This window comes from Leucoraja erinacea, chromosome 34 (genome assembly GCF_028641065.1).
Source record: "Leucoraja erinacea ecotype New England chromosome 34, Leri_hhj_1, whole genome shotgun sequence".
Lineage (NCBI taxonomy): Eukaryota > Metazoa > Chordata > Chondrichthyes > Rajiformes > Rajidae > Leucoraja > Leucoraja erinaceus.
In genome coordinates this window covers 60,783-83,355 of record NC_073410.1, presented here as the reverse complement: position 1 = coordinate 83,355, position 22,573 = coordinate 60,783, and the positions used below count along the sequence as shown (strand labels likewise).

Here is a 22,573-nt window from a genome sequence, read left to right as displayed (position 1 = left end):
TTATCCATTCTCATCCATTTTGCGGCTAGGGAGTTAATTTCCTGAAAGATATGAAAAATCTGCCGCTACATCCCCCAAGCCCATATGTTACGCCCCTCTGCATCAAATGACCGTCCCCAAGTGTCCAAAATAATACTGCTAGAAATATCTAGAAAAAATAATATAATATGCCAACAGTAGCTAGCCTAAACATAAATGTCTCCTACACTGTCCCAAAGCCAATTGACCTGCAAACTAGAAGAGTCCGTTTCTACAGCTTTATTGCTCTACATGCATGTTACAATTCATCCATTTCATTAAAATAGTGCCCTAACACTTCCCATAATAGAATATGTACTGCATCCAGTTATTAATATCATGAAATATTTTATTATAATCAGCTTGAAAAATTCATAGGAATATTTTCATTGTCAGCATTCTATAGATCATGTCATTCATAATTTGGAGCCCCCTACACAGGGAAATAATGCAGGTGGATAAAGTAGAAACAAATTCTTGGGGTAATCTACAACAATTTCCCAGTGTGGAAGAAGGATCATTAGCATTTAAAACTATAACAAGTACGTGATTTAATCGGAGCATTACTTAGTAATTGTGGATTAGCAGTTATTCTACAAATTTACCTAAATTAATATAAATACATACTTTCATAAATTCATGCTTTTTTCCCCCCCCCCCCCCCCCCCCCCCCCATCTCACTCTGCATCAGTCTGAAGAAGGGTTTTGGCCCGAAACGTTTCCTATTTCCTTCGCTCCATAGATGCTGCCGCACCCGCTGAGTTTCTCCAGCATTTTTGTCTACTTATAAATTCATACTTACTTAATGAAGGCTGGTGGCATATCCCTCTTCATGACTTGGTCTTCAGTAGTCTGTACCGTCTCCTTCCCAACCTAACATAAATATAAATAGCCTCTTGTAAATATTCAGCGTACATTTATCACCATGCATAATCTTAATAGACATACATACTGGATGATATAATTTCAGGAAAATCTTAGCAAGTCAACCTTGGTCATAATATTGGTCATCAATCATTTCTATTTTGAAATGTACTCATTGTGCTCCTCAGTCCCCTAAATTTCTCCAGGGATACACTTGATCCCAGCTGCATATAATCTAGTCCATACCTTCTTTTTCCTGACCAGAACCTCAATTTCTCTCATCATTCGGCGACACAGTGGCGCAACTGTAGAGTTGCTGCCTTACAGCTCCAGGGATCTGGGTTCAATCCTGACTCCAGGTGCTTGTCTGTAAGGAGTTTGTACGTTTTCCTCGTGACCCGAGTGGGTTTTCTCCTGGATCTTCCAAAGACGTACAGGTTTGTAGTTTAATTGGCTTGATATAATTGTAAAATTGGCCTTAATGTGTTTAGGTTTGTGATAGTGTGCCAGGATGGCTGGTCAGTGCGGACTCGGTGAGCCGAATGGCTGGTTTCCGCACTGTATCTCTAAACTAAGCTATTCAGGCTTCCTTACACCCATCTGCATTTGCTTTTAAATACAAGATGGTACAAGAGCATGACAACTCTTACATGCCCTTCCCAGAAGGATCTACTATTATAGCCGTAGAGCTTGTAAACCAGTCCTTTGACTCAACTTGCCCATCCCGACCAACATGTCCTATCTACACTAATCCCACCTGCCTGCATTTGGCCCATATCCCTCTAAATCTATCCTAGCTATGAACCTGTCTAAGTGTTTCTTAAACAATATGATAGGACCCAACAACTCCTCTGGCAGCTTGTTCCGTAAACCCACTACCCCTAGTGTAAAAAAATGTCCATTGTCAGTATCCTGAACATCACAAGCTTTATTGACAAATTCTAGATCCACCTTCTGGCTAACGGAAAAACAAGGTACAATAATTGTGAGTGAACAAGCAAGGGATCACATGTACAGCACTTTGTGACTTTTTGCTACAACCCATGCTCCAATTTTGACATCAATGCAAGCTAGATTTTATTTGGTTAGAGATTTAATGAAGTCTGCAGCAACAATAAGGCAATTCCAGATATTCAGAATAGGCAAGGGGTAGGAGTGGACAATATTTTTGCAAAATTATCCAAAAATTCAAGATACCTTCCCCTGTTAGCTACTTCGATGCCTCTCCGAATCATTCCAAAGTCAGAGACCTTTCATTTACTTAGTAACTTTGTTAAAAATGTTTCAAGCAAATTCCAGATTCAGTGACAGTTTCTTTCCAGTTGTTATAAGGCAACCAGAGAGCACAACCAGAACCAGAGAGCAGTGCTAAACTACTATCAATCTCTTTGGTGAACCTCAGCCCTCAATCTCCTAATCTTTCATAAAATTAATCTACCTCCACGTTAAGTACTTCAAATGAGGTTTCACCACTCTCTGCTAGAAAATTTCAGTTTTGGATTCATTTCCTAGAGAAAACATCTACTCTTAGGCTATCAATAAGTTTACCCCTCATTCCTCTATCAGTAGATGAAGTTGATTAGAATATTGCTCCGAAGAAACAATTCTAAAATTTACCCTGGCCCAAAACTCAAACAGAAGCAGCATTGGCTTTAAGTTAAATACACTTTAGATTAACTTCAATTATATGAGGACTAAATTTACTTGTTTTTTAATTTGTTGCACAATTTACACTAGTTCTGCAGTTTAGCTAACATTCTTTCATTTTTTCCCCTTCCACTATAAACAAATAGAATGTTTCTAGACAACAGATAAACTACAGGAAAGCTACAATTAACATAATTTATTATAATTTCCCAGTTGAGAGGAAAACCATTGCATTTGTATGAAGCATGAATTTACAAGGCAGAATAAGGAGTCAACAAGGTCAGTGTATAATACCCAGAAGTTTTCCTTTTAAGGGTGCCCCATTTTGAGTGCTCAACATTTCCATAAAAGGCTACTATCCAAAACAACTTTTTTTTTGTTTCATATTGGCTTTGAAGAGCAAACAGACAATTTGACTCTTCTTTTAGTCTCTATTCGACCAAGGGAAAAGCATTTATACAAATCATAAACTTTCCACACTAGACTAAAGCAAACGTCTGACTCTTAAAATAGATCAGTTTGAAGCAATCAACACAAAGGATAACGTTTCTGCATATTACAACAGGACAATGTTGATGGAATTGGCCAAGTTAGTGAAGAAAGAATAGGGGAATTTTACACAAACGTTGCATCAAACAAACCTTATTCAATGTTTTTTTCTGCCCAACTGGTTAGTAGCACAAATTCCTTTTAAATATAATCCTTCTACAGCGTACATAACTCAGGGTGTTGATTGGGGGGGGGGGGGGGGGGGGGGGGGGGGGGGGGGGGGGGGGGGGAGCAGGATGGAGTGCAGTCTTCCTATTTTGAAGGCAATTATGCAGTAAATGTTCACAGCTGCAAAGATTATGCGGCCTTCTCAGTACCAGGGTTAAGGACCTGTCCTCGAACTGGAGATGAAATCTAACCCTGACCCTAAACAGAATATGACAGGAAGGGACAGGGTGTATAAATATAATCAGATTGGAAAAATACAGGAGACCTAACAGAAGTTTGAAGCGAGGTAAAGGTAGGGCAGACGGTTGGTACCTTTATCCCAGGCTGGAATTAGAGCATAATTTTAATGTCAAGTCAAGAGAGTTTATTGTCATGTGTCCCAGATAGGACAATGAAATTCATGCTTGCTGCAGCACAACAGAGCATAAATACAGAACAGTTCAGTGTGTCTATATAGCATATATACACACACACACATAAATAAACAGATAAAGTGCAATAGGCTGTTATAGTTCAGAGTTTGTTTGATGACGAGTTTAATAGCCTGATAGCTGTGGGGAAAAATCTGTTCCTGAACCTGGATGTACCAGATTTCAGGCTCCTGTATCTTCTACCCGATGGCAGCGGAGAGATTAGTGTGTGGCCAGGATGGTGTGGGTCCTTGATGATGTTGGCAGCCTTTCTGAGGCAGCGACTGCGATAGATCCCTTCGATGGTGGGGAGGTCAGAGCAGTCACAGTGGCACAGCGGTAGAGTTGCTGCCTTACAGCAAAATGCAGCGCCAGAGACGGTTCGTTCCCGACTACGGGTGCTATCTGTATGGAGTTTGTACGTTCTCCCTGTGAGCTACATGATCTTCAGTTTCTCCAAGATCTTCGGTTTTTCCTCCCACACTCCAAAGACGTACAGGTTTGTAGGTTAATTGGCTTGATAAAAAATTGTCCAAGTTGGCGATATGCAGAGCACTGCCCTGCCGACTACAAAATTCAGAAGGTTCATAAAAACAAAATTCTGTACCCATGAACAATGATTTTGACTGAACTGCCGCAATAAGTAACAATAGTCAGAGTTCCTTCCACTCCAACAAAAGACAGACAAATCAAAAGTTTACACCTCAACCCTTGGTAATGAAACTAGAATCTCAGTACTGTTACAGCATTAAAACCAACAACAGGCCAACGCCTTACAATGCAACCGATTTTGTTCTATTCTGCTTCAATTATTTTACCATAAGTGTTATCCAATTCCTTTTCAAAACTCCTACTCTTGCTACAGGCAACAAGTTCCAGACCACAGCTACTCTGCTCAAGATTTTCCTCAGATGTCTCACGTCTGTTGTAAATTGAGCAATACTACATTCATACATTCAGCAGAGCACATTGTTTATTGCCAGCTTTAGAAATCAAAATTTAATGAGTAAACCAAGAAAGATTGTGGAGTTCAAGGAAACTGACACTAGAGGGGGAAAATAGCATGAAATAAACAGGTCAGTCAACATCTGTGGCAGAGACACAGTTAATAATTAAAGAAAATAACCCTTCATCTTTTCAAATATCAAAGCAGTTATCTGAAAATCAATAATTTCTTCCTCCATACACACTGCCTCACCTGATGAGTATTTTCAGCACGTCATTTTCATCAATTATTTAGCAGTCTGATTAGTTAAATTCAAATCTCCAGAGCCTATCATAACCCGAGAGTTAATTATAAATTATGTCTGGAGTACTGTTTACAACATTTCACCATACCAGTAGGAGGCAAGGACTCAGAGTGCACAAGAGGTAGTGTCACAAGGAAAACACATGAGAGGAAGATCTGTATTAATCTCAAGTTTCTTAGTCTTGTCACAGATGGAACATTGGAATGTTAGACAGCCATTGGCAAGACAGAACAAGCAACTTTCAGAAAGCTTGGAGCAAGCAGGACAATTGATCTAAGTTCAGAACAACGTTGGCATAAATGGGAGTAACGAACCATCATGCCACAAAGGACGAAGCCCAGGATTCTGGCCTTATTCAAGGTAGAACATTTTCCCGTCAATAGAGAATGATTTTACAGGCTAATAATACAATAAAGGTTTTCACCTTGGTACACATGAAAATAAAATAAAATAAAAGCAATTTTATGGTCGCCTTTTTTGGATCATTTTGTAAACTGGTGAAAATATCTAAAATTAAAAAGGCACATTATTCTGGTGGAGCTGCTCACAGGTTGGTGCAAATCCCACAACCTCATTCTTAACGTGGGAAAAACTAAGGAGATGGTGGTTGACTTCAGGAGGGCGGGGAAACAACACCATACACCTCTGCACATCGACGGAGCTGATGTGGAAAGGGTCAGCAGCATGAAGTTCTTAGGTCTACATCTGTCTGATGACCTGACGTCCACGGCCAACACCACAGCTCTGGTCAAGAGAGCCCAGCAGCGACTTCACCCTCTCCGAAGACTATGTAAAGCAGGCCTCCCCACCACACACCTACGGACTTTTTATAGGGGGACTGTCGAGAGCACACTGACATACGGCATCACTTCCTGGTTCGGGAGCTGCAAGGCGTACGAACGGCACCAACTGGACAGGATAGTGAAGACCGCAAGCAGGATTATTGGTGCTCCACTCCCCTTCCTGCTGGACATATACAAGAAGAGATGTATCAACAGAGCCATCTGCATCATCAAAGACCCTTACCACCCATCGCATGACATTTTCTCCATCCTCCCATCTGGGAAGAGGTACAGGAGCATTAGCTGCAAAACCAGCAGGATGCTCCTCAGCTTCTTCCCACAGGCTATAAGACTGTTAAATGGACTTTGCCCCCTGCCAAGTATCGCGCACAAGCCCCCACACTGCAGCAGAGCCACTGTTGTGCCGCTGCCGGTCGGAACGGCTGTTGAATGTTTAGTAGAGTGTTAAATTTGTTCATGACATGTATTTTTTAATTTTAATTCCTATTTATTTTTTAATGCAAACTGAATGGACACTGGTTGAGCAACGTTTTTTTGTTTCCTCTGGGTATGCGAATACTCAGGAAATGACAATAAAGATTTACAATTACAATTACAATTACAATTCATCGGTCTGTGAAGCAATACATTACTAAAACTTGAATCTTGTTTCCAGAGAGTGAAACAACAGAGCTCGCAATTAGCGGTTGCCTGGGTGCCATTGACCACCCAAAGTGCCGCCGGGCAACCTAAACACCAATTCATTTTGCCTGGCTTGGCAAGCAAATACTGGTTTATACCGATAGACACAAAAAAACTGGAGTAACTCCGCGGGTCAGGTAGCATCTCTGGAGAATAGGAACGTGACGTTTCGCGTCAGCAGCGGCGGCTGTTTTCCTCTAGCATTTCTGTCTACCACCATTCATCCTGTACTGAACCCCCCCCCCCCCCCATTCAACACCACTGACATCCCTGTGCTCTCCCCTCACAATTTTACATACTCCAACCAACACGTACTAATTCACCTGCTCAATCCATCCATTCCGCACCGATTGCCTTCTCAACCCCCCATCTATCCACCCCTCACTGATTCACACACCCCCTGACCCTATTGTGCTTCATGGTCTTCAGAGCGAACATTGACTTTGTTTGATATCGGAATGCAATCAAAAGCATTTTAATTCCCAATGTTATTATTTGTTTTGACACCTTTAAACATATTACCAAAAGAACATTAGCTGCAGTTGTGTCCTTTGGCCATCTCTTGTCAGTTAGTGTAATATTTAACCTGTCAGATGGGTATGATCGGTTTTAACAGCTATTATCATAAAATGCCTTTAGAAATGTCCTCGCAACCTGTACATTTTGTTATGGATAAATTATGTGGGAAGCCAGAGTGTTTCTGTGCCAATAGCAATAATGACCCATGCTATGGCCATACCATGGTAATTTTAGGTCCTTCACAGAAAACATGCTTGCATCAATCTGTAGTGTGTATGGTTAAGCATATATGTTACCATGGTCCAGGATTTATTGACACAGGTTGATTATATGCTGAATAATCCAACCACATTTTTGTTTGGAAGTGGAAAGAACTAATAGAAATTGCAATGTGTAAAATGAGTTGAGATATTGTATTATAATTTTGCTGCATGGCATTGTGGTATATATCATGTCTTGATCGGTGAATACCTTTAGTTTGTGAGTTATTTGAAGCAGAAATAATATGTGAATGTAGACAAAAGTGCTGGAGAAACTCAGCGGATGCGGCAGCATCTATGGGGCGAAGGAACTAGGCAACGTTTTGGGCCAAAACCCTTCTTCAGACTGATAGGTTTTGGCCTGAAACGTTGCCCATTTCCTTCGCTCCATAGATGCTGCTGCACCCGCTGAGTTTCTCCAGCACTTTTGTCTACCTTCGAATTTCCAGCATCTGCAGTTCCTTCTTAAACATAATATGTGAATGCTTCATTGAGCATAATTCCGACTCGTAACTACGCACTTCGTCCGAGCACATTATCGCACGCGTCATGCAAACCGTCTGAAATTACCACCTAAACTGTCATTTAGCAACCTAAAAAGCTGTCATGGTTGCCCAGCTGGCAACAGGGAAAAATGTTAAGCAAGAGCCCTGAACAACATACTACTGCACTAAGCTTAAACAGTGTTTTTAATTACATAAGCTGTAATTTTCTTCTTTCTTCAATTCTACTGGGTTTTTCTGTTCACAAACTTCTGCAATTGTTGCTCAAATTATCTTTCAAAACAAAATTGTCAATGTTTTTCAATAAATCAAGCTCTAAAACATAATGCAATCCCAAAATTCCCACCTCAGTGTTTCTGTGTCAGTAAAATGTGTACTACAGGCAACTTAGTACACAATATTAAGACAAATTAGATTTATGGTATTCAGGTTGTGAAGACAGTAGTAGTCAAGTGCCACTGAAAAGTTATTAAATTTATTTTTAGAATGAGATTAAAAGTATAATTTTCTATTTGTGCTCATCTGACATATACTCTGTTTGCTCTCTGACCAATTGTGACAGAAAATAATATATTTATTCATTCAACATTCTTAGTGTTGTATCGGAGACTTCAATTCCTTCTCCAACCAAATGAATAACCTTGCATATGATACATTTACTGGTGAGAACACATAATTGATGGTTTTAAGGGCATTTTCCCATGCTGCATCTCTAAACTAAACCAAACTGAACCTCAGGGAGACTAATGGCTCATTTCAGATGATATCATGGTCTAGAAAGTGGCACAGAACAGCTCAGAAAGTATCAGCACGTGGACCTTCTTTGCCATAATTCTTTAGAGTATAGGTAGTGATTTTTGACTTAAGCAGTGCTTTGAGTGAGAATAAGGCCCCTGTTGTCATTGGTACAGTATCTGTTATAATGTTGTGTGTGAAGACCAACTCCTCTTGGCCGGTACCCCAGTAACCTACAACTCCACCCTTGCTAACTCCTCCCCCTAGTCGCAACAGGGACAGTCCCCCTTGTCTTTACCTTTCAGTTCGACCCATCAGTCGTCGCATACAACACATAATCCTCCAACATTTTTGCCACCTCCAATGGGATCCCACAAGTCACTTTCCCTTCTCCACCCCTTTCCACCTTCTGCAGAGACAATTCCCCTGGTTAACCTAACACCAATAATTCAATCTACTTCAAACATCATTTTCTTGCCTTATACCAATATTTTATTCATATTCATAATCTGTCAATCTTTTCTGCTGCAACGGCTGGGCTTCTCAGCTCATCAAAAATGAGAATCCCAGATATTCCACACCTCCCCTTTTAATAAAGTGCTAATATTGTTTTTGAATAGTGGTGAACAACGATACTTCATTAGTCATAACCTGCCAAGGATCTTTATATTCCTACTTCTGTTTTCAGTTGGCCAACTGTCAATCTATGTTAGTATATTACCCCAAATTCCACTTGTTCCAACTTTGTTCAATAATCTCCAATGGTACCTTACTGAAGATATTCTGAAACTCCAAATACATCTCTTCAATTTGATATATCTCAAAGTATTCCAATTGAAACAAACATGATGTTCCTTTATCAATCATGTGGACTCTGCTCAATGGTATTATTTTCTAAGCTTTCTGATAATATGTGCTTTATTATGGATTCTGGTATAGTTGACACCTCCAACTATATGAACTTACGCATAACAAAGTGTTATAAAGTCAGTCATAACGGAAAGAAACAGTCCCTTTGGCCCAACTCACCCATGCCAATTAAAATGCCCCAAAATCTCTTTTGCCCATCTTTCTCCCAAAGAACATAAATCACAGCACAAGAACAGGCTCTTCAGCCCAAAATACCCGTTGAACATGATGCCAAGACCATCTCTAATCTACCTGCATATAATCTATAGATATCAGGTATATCTCTACCCAAATTTATATCAGTCTGAAGAAGGGTCTCAACCCAAAACATCACCCATTCCTTCTCTCCAGAGATGCTGCCTGTCCTGCGGTTACTCCAGCATTTTGTGCCTATCTTCGGTTTAAACCAGCATCTGCAGTTCCTTCCTACACATATTCTATACCCCTCCATTCCCTGGATATCCATATGGCTATCCAAAAGTCTTTTGAATGCCCCTATCGTCTGCCTCAACCACAAACCCTGGCAACATGTTCCAGGCACTCACCACCCTTGAGGAAGGACATCCTTGTGATTGAGTCAGTGCAGCGTAGGTTCACGAGATTGATCCCTGGGATGGCGGGACTGTCATATGAGGAAAGATTGAAAAGATTAGGCTTGTATTCACTGGTGTTTAAAAGGATGAGGGGGAATCTTATAGGAACATATAAAATTATAAAAGTACTGGACAAGCTAGATGCAGGAAAAATGTTCCCAATGTTGGGCGAGTCCAGAACCAGGGGCCACAGTCTTAGAATAAAGAGGAGGCCATTTAAGACGGAAGCGAGAAAAAACGTTTTCACCCAGAGAGTTGTGAATTTGTGGAATTCCCTGCCGCAGAGGACAGTGGAGGCCAAATCACTGGATGGATTTAAGAGAGAGTTAGACAGAGCTCTAGGGGCTAGTAGAATCAAGGGATATAGGGAGAAGGCAGGCATGGTTTATTGATTGGGGACAATCAGCCATGATCACAATGAATGGTGGTGCTGGCTCGAAGGGCCGAATGGCCTCCTCCTGTACCTATTTGCTATGTTTCTATGTAAAAATAGTTCCCTGCACATCTCCTTTATACTCTAGAATTTGATATTTCATCCTGGGAATAGGTTCTGACTATCTACATTATATACGTTTCATAATTCTATTTACCTCTCCCTGCAACCTTCCAGAAAGAATCCAAGTCTGTCGAAACTCTCCCTCCCTTATTATTGCCTAATCCTGGCATTATTCTGGTAAACCTCATCTGCAAAGCTTTTTCAAAGCCTCCATATCATTCCTGTAATGGAGTGACAACATAAATGCATATTAATTGGTTTTAGAGTGATTAAATTTTGACATAAATGTAGAAAGATTGGTCCATAAGCCTGCAGGTGACGCCAAGATTGCTGCGACTGCAGACTGTGAGGAAGACTGCATACAAATGGCCAAGTCGCTGTTAATCCTGTGCATCGTAATCTTCTGCATCAGGCTTCCCATTTCTTTCTAAATCCTTCCTATCCATGTACCTATCCACATTTCTTTTGAACATTATAATACCTCACTCAACCAGCCCCTCAGGCACCCATCATCTTCCGTATGGAAAATGTTGCCCCTCAAGTTTCCATTAAAGCCCTCCCCTCTCACATATGCACTTTAGTTCTTGATTCCCATACCCTGGGAAAGAGACTGTGATTTCACCCATTCCATTTCCCTCATTGACTTTATACACCTCTGCAAGATCATCCTCAGACTCCTACGCTCCAAGGAATAATGTCCTATCCTGCCCAGCATCTCCCTATAGCCCAGGCCTTAGAGTTCTAGCAATATCCCTGTAAATCTTCTCTGCACGGTTTCCAGCTCAATTACATCCTTCCTATAACAGGGCGACTAAAATTGAATACAATACTTCAAATGCAGCCTTAACATTTTGTACGGCTGTAACATAACATCCAACTTCTATGGACAATATCCTTCCTGAGAAAAGCCAATGTACCGAAAGCCTTCGTGACCACCCTATCTACCTGTGATGGCATCCCATTCGCATAATGTAATTGTAAACTCTCTTTGGATTTTCCTTAATATTACCTGCTGGAATTCCTTCTGAAGTATAGTTCACAAAACCCCTCCAGAGATGCACTTGATCCCAGCTGCCTACAACTGACACATCCCTCTTTCAATTTCCTGACCAGAGCATCAATGTCTGAGGAATTTCTGAAGTGTCCCGACCCAAAACATCACCTATTTTTTGTCTCACCAGAGTATAGAAATTGGGAGGTCATGTTGCAGTTGTATAAAACATTGGTGAGACCACATTTAGAATGTTCAGTTCTGGGCATCATGTTATAGGAAATATATTGTCAAGCTTGAAATGTTTCAGAAAAGATTTATGAGAATGTTGCCAGGACTAGAGGGTGTGAGCTATATGGAGAGGTTGAGTAGGCTGGGTCTCTATTCCATGGAGTGCAGGAAGATGAGGGGAGATCTTATAGAGGTATACAAAATCATGAGTGGGGGTTTGATTGAGTAGTTGCACAGAGTCTTTTGCCCAGAGTAGAGGAATCGAGGACCAAGATGAAGGGGAAACGATTTAATACGAATTCGAGGGGTAACGTTTTCACATAAAGGGTGGTGGCTGTATGGAACAAGCTGCCAGAGGTGGTAGTTGAGGCTGGGACTATCCCATCATTTAAGAAACAGTTAGACAGGTACATGGATAGGACAGATTTGGGGGAATATGAAGCAAGCGCAGGCAAGTGAGACGAGTGTAGCTGGGACATTGTTGGCCAGTGTGGGCGAGGTGGGCCGAAGGGACTGTTTCCACATTGTATCACTCTAGGACTCTATGCTGTCTGACCCACTGAGTTACTTCAGGTTTTTGTTTCAATTTATTTTTTCATCCAGGCTTCATTACTCCCACCCGCCTTACTCTTCACTTCAACAAGAACATGCGTTTCCTGAACTCTTGTCATCACACGTTTCAAATCATCCCATTTTCCAGATGTTCCTTTGCCCGCAAACAACCCACTCCAATCAATGTTAGCAAGTTCCCATCTAATACCATCCAAATTGGCCTTGCCCCAATTTAGCATTTAACATGGGGATGCTGTCTTTATCCATAACTAGTATAAGAACTGTGACTGCTGTTGCCTAAAGGCTCGCCCACAGACACCAGTCACTTGCCTTTCCCCATTTCCTAAGAGTAGATAAAGCTTTGCCTTCTCCCTTGTTGGTCCTGTACATATTGCCTGAGAAAACTTTCCTGAACACATTTAACAAATTCCACCCTCTTTAAGCCCCTGGCATTATGACAGTCCAAGTCTATATTGGGAAGGTGTAAAAAAAAAAAAAATCACCTACTATGACAATACTATTCATCTTGCAGCTGCCTGCAATCTCACAGCATATCGGGCTTTCCAATTCCCGTCGACTATTTAGCAGTCTGTAGTGCACTCACACAAGGTGATTGTCCCCTTTTTATTTCTGAGCTCACCCACTGGATCACTGGATGAGCCATCAGTAATGTCATCTCTGACTACTGATGTGACATTCTCCTTAATAAAGCAACATTCCCTGCTTTTTGACCCCCACCTCAATCTCACCTGCAGCACCTGTGGCCTGAACAGTAAGGTGCCAGTCCCGGCCCTCTATTAGGCAGGTTTCCATAATGGATAGAACATCCCAGTCCCATGTACCTATCCATGCCCTGAGTTGATCTGTGTTATCTGTCCGGCCTCCCGCACTAAAATAAATGCAATTTAATTCAACAGCCCTTCCTCATTCCTTTTCATGCTCCTGCCTATTCTGTCCATTGATCTTTCATTCATCGCCTTTCAAATCGACTTCCAACTTCTCACATGCCTTAGCCCTGCAATGGATCCTGTCCCTCTGCCAATCTAGTTTAAATACTCCTTTAGTAGCACAAGCAAGCATGCCTGCCAGGATATTGATTTCCTTTAAATTAAATGCAACCCCTTCCGCTTGTACTGATCATCCCTACCCAGAAAAGATCCCAATGGTTCAAAAATCTGAAACCCTCAACCCCTGCACCAATTTCTCAGTCATGCAATCATGTGCTCCTGTTCCTATCTTCCCGTTCCTACCCTCACTAGCACATGGTACCAGAGTAATACAGAGATCACTATCCTGGAGGTCCTTCTTTATTATCTTTTGTCTAACTCCATCTATTCACTTCAGAGGACCTCATCCCTTTTCCTACCCTTGTCCTTTGTGCCAACATGCACAAAGACCTCTGGCTGCTCACACTTCCCCTTGAAAATGTGCTGATGTTCTGCCTCCCTGGATTCTGGCACTAGGGAGGCAGCACACCACTGTGGAATGTCGATTGCTGCGACAGAATATCCCGTCTGTCTCCTTAATAGGCAAGACTCCTACCACTATAGCTCTGTCTGACATAACTCTACCCCGCTGTACCTCAGGGCCAGGTCTGGTGCCATAGACCTGACTGCTGCTGATGCTCATTACTGATGGGTTATTCTGCTGAACGGTATCCAAAAGAGCATCAACTGCTCTCTCTGCCTACACTCTTACCTCAAGTGCACCCATCTACTCTCTCCCTGTCCTGAATCAGGCCAGAGCTGAACTTTGATTAATTGGCCTTTAAACAAAGTTATAGTCAGCATGGTTTTATATATGGGAGATAATGTCTTGCAAATCTGGTTGAGTTTTTGAAGTATCGAAAAGGCTGATGAGGGCAAATCCGTTGTCTATACAGACTTCAGCAAGCCATTTGCAAAGATTCCACATGGCTCAGCAATCAATGCAGGGCTCATTGCTGTTTGTGGTTCACAGGTGTTATGGGGTGAAGGCAGGAGGATGGGGTTAAGATGGAGAGAGATAGATCAGCCATGATTGAATGGAGCAGAGTAGACTCGATGGGCCTATTGGCTCAATTCTACTCCTATCACATGATCTTATGATATATCAATGCTTTGGATGAGAATGCATGATTAGTAAGTTTGCAAATGACACTAAAGTGGGTGGTATCGTAGAAAGCAAATATGGTTATCAAAAATTACAGTAGGATCTTGATCAGTTGGGCTGAACAATGACTATTGGAGTTTAATACAGAGAAGGGCAAGGTGTTGCATTTTGGAAAGTCAAACCAAGCCAACTTCTGCAGTGAATGGCACACTGGGGAGTGTTGTAGAGCAGATGGGTCGAGGAATACAGGTACACAGTAGATATTGGTGAGGCCACATTCAAAATCCTCCATATTCTACTTTCCAGTGTATAGAGTCAGTCATACAGCGTGAAAACAGACCCTTCGGCCCAACTTGTCCACGTCAACTATCTACACTAGTCCTACCTGCCTGCCTATGGCCCATATCCCTCTAAACATATCCTATCCATCTACCTGCCTCTACTACCTTATCTGGTAGTTTGTTCCATCTACTTACCACGCTTTACGGAAAAAAAGTTGCCCGCGGGTTCCTATTTCTAAGTTCCCGAGTTTCTAAGCGAAAAAAATCTGAGTGATAAGTAACTCTATTTGGAAGCAGCATCTCTGGAGAGAAGGAATGGGTGACGTCACAGTCTGAAAACACCAAACTATAATTATTATATTACATTACCTTCCATTTTACTCAACATATAAATGCACCCGACTAAGATGTAATAGAAAATATCAGTGACGAACGGTAGATTCAACCAAAAGTTTAAGTAGTCCTTTGAGAATGCCAACGCTTTCCGGTATCTGTCACGCAAGCCAACCATCCTCGAAAAAACCGACATTATACAAAAAGGAAGATACTTTGTTTTAAAGACTCAGACCCGAGAAACATAATATAAATTAAACAATTTTAATTTTCTTTCTCATTCACTGGTGCATTTGTTTTCAAAGGCAACTATCATTCGTTTCCACATGGTCCCTCGCCGTTGGATAATAAAAGACAAAACATTTTTACATCGCTCACATAGTTAGCTCCACATTACCAAAACAGAACTAATTAATATTTATAGAGATGTTATCTGAGAGAGAACGACAGATATCGCAACAGCGTCAGTCACATGTTCAAAAAACATTAAGTATATACTTAAAGCTTATCTCGGAGTTGTGTCGATTTATTCAGTTGTCTCCCTATTCAGCTTCTGATGTCGTTTTGCCAGAACAAAGATCGAATATCAGCAGTTGAACACGATCAGTCCAAAGTTGTTCAACACATTAGAGTTAGCGCGGATTTATTTGGGAGGGAAATTCCTCCTATTGTCACCGGGGCAGCGGGGAATGAATTATGGAATATCTACACTCGGTCCACCTTTGTCTTGGAAAACAAGATATTTTTTCATTCTGTTGCATGTTGAGCCCCTGCACAACACAGTGTGCGTTGTGAGATGCACTTACCTTCACTAAATTACTGACAGCTGCCTGCACAGCAACCACCGGTCCCGTCAGATCGGGAATGGCTTTCCCATCCACTTCACCTTCTTCGTGCATAATCACCAGATGTGAAATTTGTTGAGCCACCGGCTCCAGGATGCTTTCTATCGTCTTCGTGTGAAACACAGGCATGATTGCAAATTCTTGCAGATCAAAGTGTGTCCAAACTTAGAGGGAAATGCGACGCTTCTTGTCAAAAGAAATGTCCCAGCTCTCTTCTCTGTAGAGCAGAAAGAACACTCCCAAACCACTTCCCTGGCCTTTGGTAGAGAAGCCCCTCCCCCTCTCCCCCCTCGCTTCAGAGAGACGAGACACTCCTCCTCCCGCCGCGCCCTGCCCCGCCCCTCGGCCTCAACCATTGCGTCATCCTTGCAGCGCCCCCAGACCACTCTGCCTTCAGATTGGTCCGTACAGTCTTCCATCAAACAGGCGACCGGATTGTCCCTCTTAATCCCGCCTCTGCGATGCGTCATTTCCGGCGGTGCGAGAATGGCAGTTGCTCGGCTCCAGCCCGCCCACTCGCGCGCTGCAGCGGCGTCAGGCGCTCTATTCCCATAAAAGGGAATTCTTCACAACGACATGGAATGTTGGGCACTGTTTGAATCAGGGAGGGAGCACGAGCACGAGCACGAGCACGGCTACCGTGGGGAACGTGGAAGAGGAGGGGGGTGAGTGGGCCAGTCGGCCCTTCGAGTTAGCACCACCATTCAATGTGATCATGGCTGATCATCCAGAAGAAGTACCCCGTTCCTGCTTTCTCCCCGTATCCCTTGATTCCTTTAGCCCTAAGAGCTAAATCTAACTATCTCTTGAACACATCCAGCGAATCGGCCTCCACTGCCTTCTGTGGCAGAGAATTCCACAGATTCACAACTCTGGGTGAAAAGGTTTTTCCTCATCTCAGTCCTAAATGGCTTACCCCTTATTCTGAAACTGTGACCCTGGATCTGGACTCCCCCAACATCGGGAACATTTTTCCTGCATCTACCCTGTCCAATCCCTTAAGAATTTTATATGATTCATTGAGGTGCCCTCTCATCCTTCTAAATTACAGTGAATACAAGCCCAGTCGACCCATTCTTTCATCATATGTTAATTCCGCCATCCCTAGAATTAACCAGGTGAACCTACGCTGCACTCTCTCAATAGCAATATGATCCGTCTTCAAATTAGGAGACCAAAACTGCACATAATAATCCAGGTGCAGTTTTACCAGGGCCCTGTGCAGTAGGACCTCCTTGCTCCTAAACTCACATCCTCTCGCAATGAAGGCCAACATGCCATTGGCTTTCTTCATTGCCTTCTGTACCTGCATGCTGACTTTCAGTAACTGATGTACAAGCACACCCAGGTCTTGTTGAACCTCCCCTTTTTCTAATCTGACACCAGTCAGATAATAATCTGCCTTCCTGTTCTTACCACCAAAGTGGATAACCTCACATTTATCCACATTATACTGCATCTGCCCACTCACCCCACTTATCCAAGTCACCCTGCAGCCTCATAGCATCCTCCTCACAGTTCACTGCCACCCAGCTTTGTGTCATCTGCAAACAGAGATGGGGCAGGAGGGGGAGAGCGGGAGGGAGGGGCGAGAGGAGGGCGGCGGGAGGGGCGGGGGGAGATGTGGGGTGGGCGGTGCTGCTGCCACGGACTGATCTACATGAGACAATGAACTGCAGATGTGGGAATCTGGAGTAAAAAAACAGTGCTGGAGGATTTCAGTGCGTCAGGAAGCATCTATACGTGATCCATAGCTCTCCATTCCCTGTATATTTTCTCCGAGAGTTTTGTCCCTCACTCCAAAGACGTTCAGGTTTGTAGGATGATGGGCTTGGTATAAATATAAAATTGTCCCTAGTGTGGTTAATTGCCGGTCGGCACGGACTCGGTGGGCCGAAGGGCCCGTTTCCACGCTGTCTCTAAACTAAACTATAACATATCCCAACTTCTATACTCAATTTCCTGACTAATGAAGGCCAATTGCCAAAAGACTATGTTTACTATCTCTCATTTGCTAATTTTGTAACCAGGCATCTAGCTTTCCCTAGATGTAATATGATCTAACTGACCAGTGCAGCCTACCATGTGAAACCATATCAATGGCCTCACTGAAATGCACACTGACTACGTCAACCTTCAGAAGGTTCATCGATGTTCATCGAGGTTACTTCTTCAGAAAACAATCAAATTCATGAGACACGATCTGTGTGCAAAATGTTCTGATTGTCTCTAATTAATACCTGCCTATTCAAATACATGTATATCTTGGCACAAAGAATGCTCCCCAGTAACTTGCCTACCACACATTCGCCCTGTTCGTATTACTATCACAGTCACAGAGGCCGAAGTCAGAAGATTCTTCAGGGGGATGAGCACTCGGAAAGCGCCTGGACCTGATGGCATACCCGGTTGAGTTCTCAATACATGCAGACCAACTGGCAGGGGTTTTTGCAGACATGTTCAATCTCTCACTGCTGAGGTCTGAGGTTCCCTCCTGCTTTAAGAGGGCAACAATAATACCGGTGTCCAAGAAGAGTAAGGTAACGTGCCTCAATGACTTGACCAGTGGCACTAACGTCCGTGGTGATGAGGTGCTTTGAGAGGTTGGTTATGGGGCATATCAACTACTACCTCAAAAAGAACCTTGACCCACTTCAGTTTGCCAACCATCACAATAGGCCCATGGAGGATGCGATCTCACTGGCTCTCTGCACTGGAGACTTGGACAATAAAAGCACGTCAGGCTGTTGTTTATAGACTACAGCTCGGCGTTCAATACCATCATCCCCTCCAAGCTGGTTATGAAACTCATGGAACTGGATCTCTGCGCATCCCTCTGAAATTGGATCCTCGACTTCCTCATCCACAGACCACAGTCTTTGAATTGGCACAAACACTTCATCCTCGGTGATAATCAGCACGGGAGCACTCAAGGCTGCATGCTCAGCCCCCTGCTCTACTCTATAATCATGACTGTAGCCGGACATTGTGCAAACTCCATTTTCAGGTTTGCTGACGACACCACCATTGTGGGATGAATTACGGATGGTGAGGAGTATAGAAGTGAGATTGACCGACTGACCATATAGTGCCAGCACAGCCACCTGGCTCTCAATATCAGCAAAACCAAAGAACTGATTGTGGACTTTGGAAGAGGAAGGTTGAGAACCCACAATCCTGTTTACGTCAATGGGATGATGTTGGAGAGAGTCAAAATCTTCAAATTCCTGGGCGTGCATATTTCCGACGATCTTTCCTAGACCCAGCACACTGATACAATCATAAAGAAAGCATGTCAGCGCCTCTACTTCCTGCGAAGATTACGGAGATTCGGTATGTAAAAAAGAGGATTCTCTTTAACTTTTACAGGCGCACAGTAGAGAGCATACTGACTGGTTGCATTGTGGCCTGGTTCGGCAACTTGAACATCCAGGAGCGGAAAAAAGTTGTAAACACTGCCCAGACCATCACTGGCTCTGACCTCCCCACCATCGAAGGGATCTATCGTAGTCGCTGCCTCAAAAAAGCAGCAACATCATCAAAGACCCACACCATCCTCTGACAACATACACATCTTATCACTGCCATCGGGAAGAAGGTACAGGAGCTTGAGAACTGTAACATCCAGGTTCAGGAACAGCTTATTCCCTACAGCCATAAGGCTATTAAACACTGCAACCTCATAAGCTATGAACTACAATATACCACAATTATTATTATTGCACTGTTATTTTTTGTTATTTTTTTCTGAGTTTTTGTTATATTATTTATTATGATTACATATTACATTAAGAATAAGGAGTAAGCCATTTAGAACGGAGACAAGGAAACACTTTTTCTCACAGAGAGTGGTGAGTGTGGAATTCTCTGCCTCAGAGGGCGGTGGAGGCAGGTTCTCTGGATGCTTTCAAGAGAGAGCTGGATAGGACTCTTAAAAATAGCAGAGTCAGGAGATATGGGGAGAAGGCAGGAACGAGGTACTGATTGGCGATGATCAGCCATGATCACATTGAATGGCAGTGCTGGCTCGAAGGTCCAAATGGCCTACTCCTGCACCTAGTCAAGTCAAGTCAAGTTTATTTGTCACATACACATACGAGATGTGCAGTGAAATGAAAGTGGCAATGCTCGCGGACTTTTGTGCAAAAGACAAACAACCAAACAACCAAACAAATTATAAACACAATCATAACACACATATTCTTTTACATAATAAATAATGGAAGGAAAAACATTCAGTAGAGTTAGTCCCTGGTGAGATAGGCGTTTACAGTCCGAATGGCCTCTGGGAAGAAACTCCTTCTCAACCTCTCCGTTCTCACCACATGGCAACGGAGGTGTTTGACTGACCGTAGCAGCTGGAACAGTCCGTTGCAGGGGTGGAAGGGGTCTCCCATGATTTTATTTGCTCTGGAGTTGCACCTCCTGTTGTATAGTTCCTGCAGGGGGGCGAGTAAAGTTCCCATAGTGCGTTCGGCCGAACGCACTACTCTCTGCAGAGCCTTCTTGTCCTTGGCAGACCAATTCCCAAACCAGATGATAATATTTCCGGACAAGATGCTTTCCACCGCCGCTGCGTAGAAGCACTGGAGGATCCTTGGAGACACTCTGAATTTCCTCAATTGCCTGAGGTGGTAAAGGCGCTGCCTTGCCTTACGAGTGCTGAGGCGTGTGATGCCCATGTCATATCCTCGGAGATGTGGACTCCCAGATATTTAAAACAGTTCACCCTATCCACAGGATCCCCATTTATCCTCAATGGAGTGTACGTCCTCGGATGATGTGCCCTCCTAAAGTCCATGATCAGCTCCTTCGTTTTTTTGATGTTCAAGAGGAGGCTGCTATCCTGGCACCAGAGTGCTAGATCAGCCACCTCCTCCCGGTAGGCCTTCTCGTCGTTGTCTGAGATCAGGCCCACCACCACAGTGTCATCAGCAAACTTAATTATTGAGTTGGAGCTCAACCTAGCCACACAGTCATGTGTGTACAGGGATTACAATAGGGGGCTGAGGACGCAACCCTGGGGCGATCCTGTGCTCAGGGTGATGGACTTCGATGTATTCCCTCCCATCTTGACTACCTGGGGCCTGGCGGTGAGAAAGTCCAGGACCCAGGCACACAGGGAGGTGTTGAGCCCCAATTCCATTCACATCCCGGCCAGTCTGGTGGGGACTGTGTTGAAGGCTGAACTGTAGTCTATGAACAGCATCCTCACGTAGCCCCCCTTCTGGCTGTCCAGATGGGAGAGAGCGGTGTGCAAGACCTGGGAGACCGCATCGTCTGTGGATCTGTTCGGACGGTATGCGAACTGCAACGGGTCCATGTTCCGAGGGAGGAAGGCGCAGATGTGATTCTTCACCAGCCTCTCAAAGCATTTCATGACTACCGAGGTAAGGGCCACCGGACGGTTCTCACTCAGACAGGCTGGGGAGGCATTTTTTGGTACCGGTACAATGATGGATTTTTTGAAGCAGGCAGGGACCACGGACTTGTCCAGGGAGAGGTTGAATAATGTAGTGAGCACTGGAGCTAGCTGCGTAGCACAGGACTTGAGTACTCGCCCCGAGATGCCATCGGGGCCTGCAGCTTTTCTTGTGTTCACCCGTGTCAGAACCCTCCTCACGTCGTGCTCGGACAGCGAGAATGTGTACACATTCCTTCCTTCAGCTTCAGTAGCCAGCCCGCTGGTAGTATTGTCGATAGTCGGCAGACCTGGGGTGATGTTGCCCCTCTCGAAACTAGCGTAAAAGGAGTTCAGGTCATCAGCTAGGGAGGTGCCGGCACTTGCGAATGAGGGAGGGGTGCTCCGGTAGTTGGTTACAATCCGTAACCCGTGCCACAGGCTTCTGGTGTCCTGCTGCTCCATCTGTAACTCCATCTTGTCTCTGTACCTTCTCTTTGCGTCCTTCACCGCCCTTCGCAGTCGGTAGGACTCTGCCTTGTAGACGTCCATGTTTCCTGATGCCAGGCCCGAGTTGTAGGCAGCGGTGCGAGCATTCAGGGCCACACGAACAGATCTGTCTACCCAGGGTTTTTGGTTCGGAAAGGTGCTTACCCTTACCGTGGGGACGATGTTGTCGGTTACAGTTGCGATGAAGTCCGTGACTGCTTCCGCGAACTCACTGACGTCACTGGAACTTGCTTCGAACATATTCCAGTCGACATCACTCAGTGCATCCTGCAGCATGGCCTCTGACTGGTCGGACCATCGCCTTACGTCCCTCGTCTCTACTGCTTCCCGAACTATCCTCTGTTTATACTCTGGCAACAGGAAAATGGCAGCGTGGTCAGATTTTCCTAGGGGAGGGAGTGGCAAAAAAAAAAAAATGGCGCGGCCCTGTCTAGTCGCCGTTGTGGCAGCTCCGTGAAAATTGTGTGTGTTTTTAACTTTTATGTTCCTTTTTAACTTATTTCTAAGTTCTAACTCCCTAGTACTAACAAAGTATGACAGGGAAACCCTCTTAAATCTAAACTCCAGGGCAAACGGAGACTTTTTAAACTCTGTACTTACTGATCCGGCATGGCCAGCAGAGATCAACAGAAGCTGCTGCAACAACAAAGGGAGCTCGGCTGCAAGGAAAACCCGGAGAAAACATCGAGGGAAGCGGGGGGATGGGGGGGGGGATTCGGAATAGGCTGAGAGCCCAAGCCTTTCATCCTCCTCTGCCCAGCATTCTTCTGGCGAATGTCCAGTCCCTGGAAAACAAGCTGGATGACCTCAGGGCGAGGATCAGATTCCAGCGGGATTGCAACATCCTCTGCCTGACTGAAACATGGCTGACCTCACTGATTCCGGATCAGGTAATCTGCCCAACCGAGTCCTTCACTGTCCACCGTGCTGACA

General features: G+C 43.9%; 1 protein-coding gene and 1 long non-coding RNA gene across 3 annotated transcripts in view; one reads left to right on the top strand and one right to left on the bottom strand.

The window, feature by feature from the left end:
* LOC129712852 (vinculin) overlaps nt 1–16,013 on the bottom strand; it is an 88,142-nt gene extending 72,129 nt beyond the window's left edge. For both annotated transcript variants that reach the window (XM_055661574.1, XM_055661573.1), the window contains exons 1-2: nt 15,691–16,013; nt 821–891 (exon numbers count right to left, since the gene is read on the bottom strand). In XM_055661574.1, the coding sequence (XP_055517549.1) occupies nt 821–891; nt 15,691–15,858 (239 nt within the window). In that variant the 5' untranslated portion in view covers nt 15,859–16,013. The remainder of the gene's footprint in view (nt 1–820; nt 892–15,690) is intronic.
* A 218-nt stretch (nt 16,014–16,231) lies between these two features.
* The window catches only part of LOC129712850 (uncharacterized), a 55,147-nt gene continuing 48,805 nt past the window's right edge, over nt 16,232–22,573 (top strand). Inside the window, exon 1 of the long non-coding RNA XR_008726147.1 lies at nt 16,232–16,394. This is a non-coding gene — a long non-coding RNA (uncharacterized LOC129712850). The remainder of the gene's footprint in view (nt 16,395–22,573) is intronic.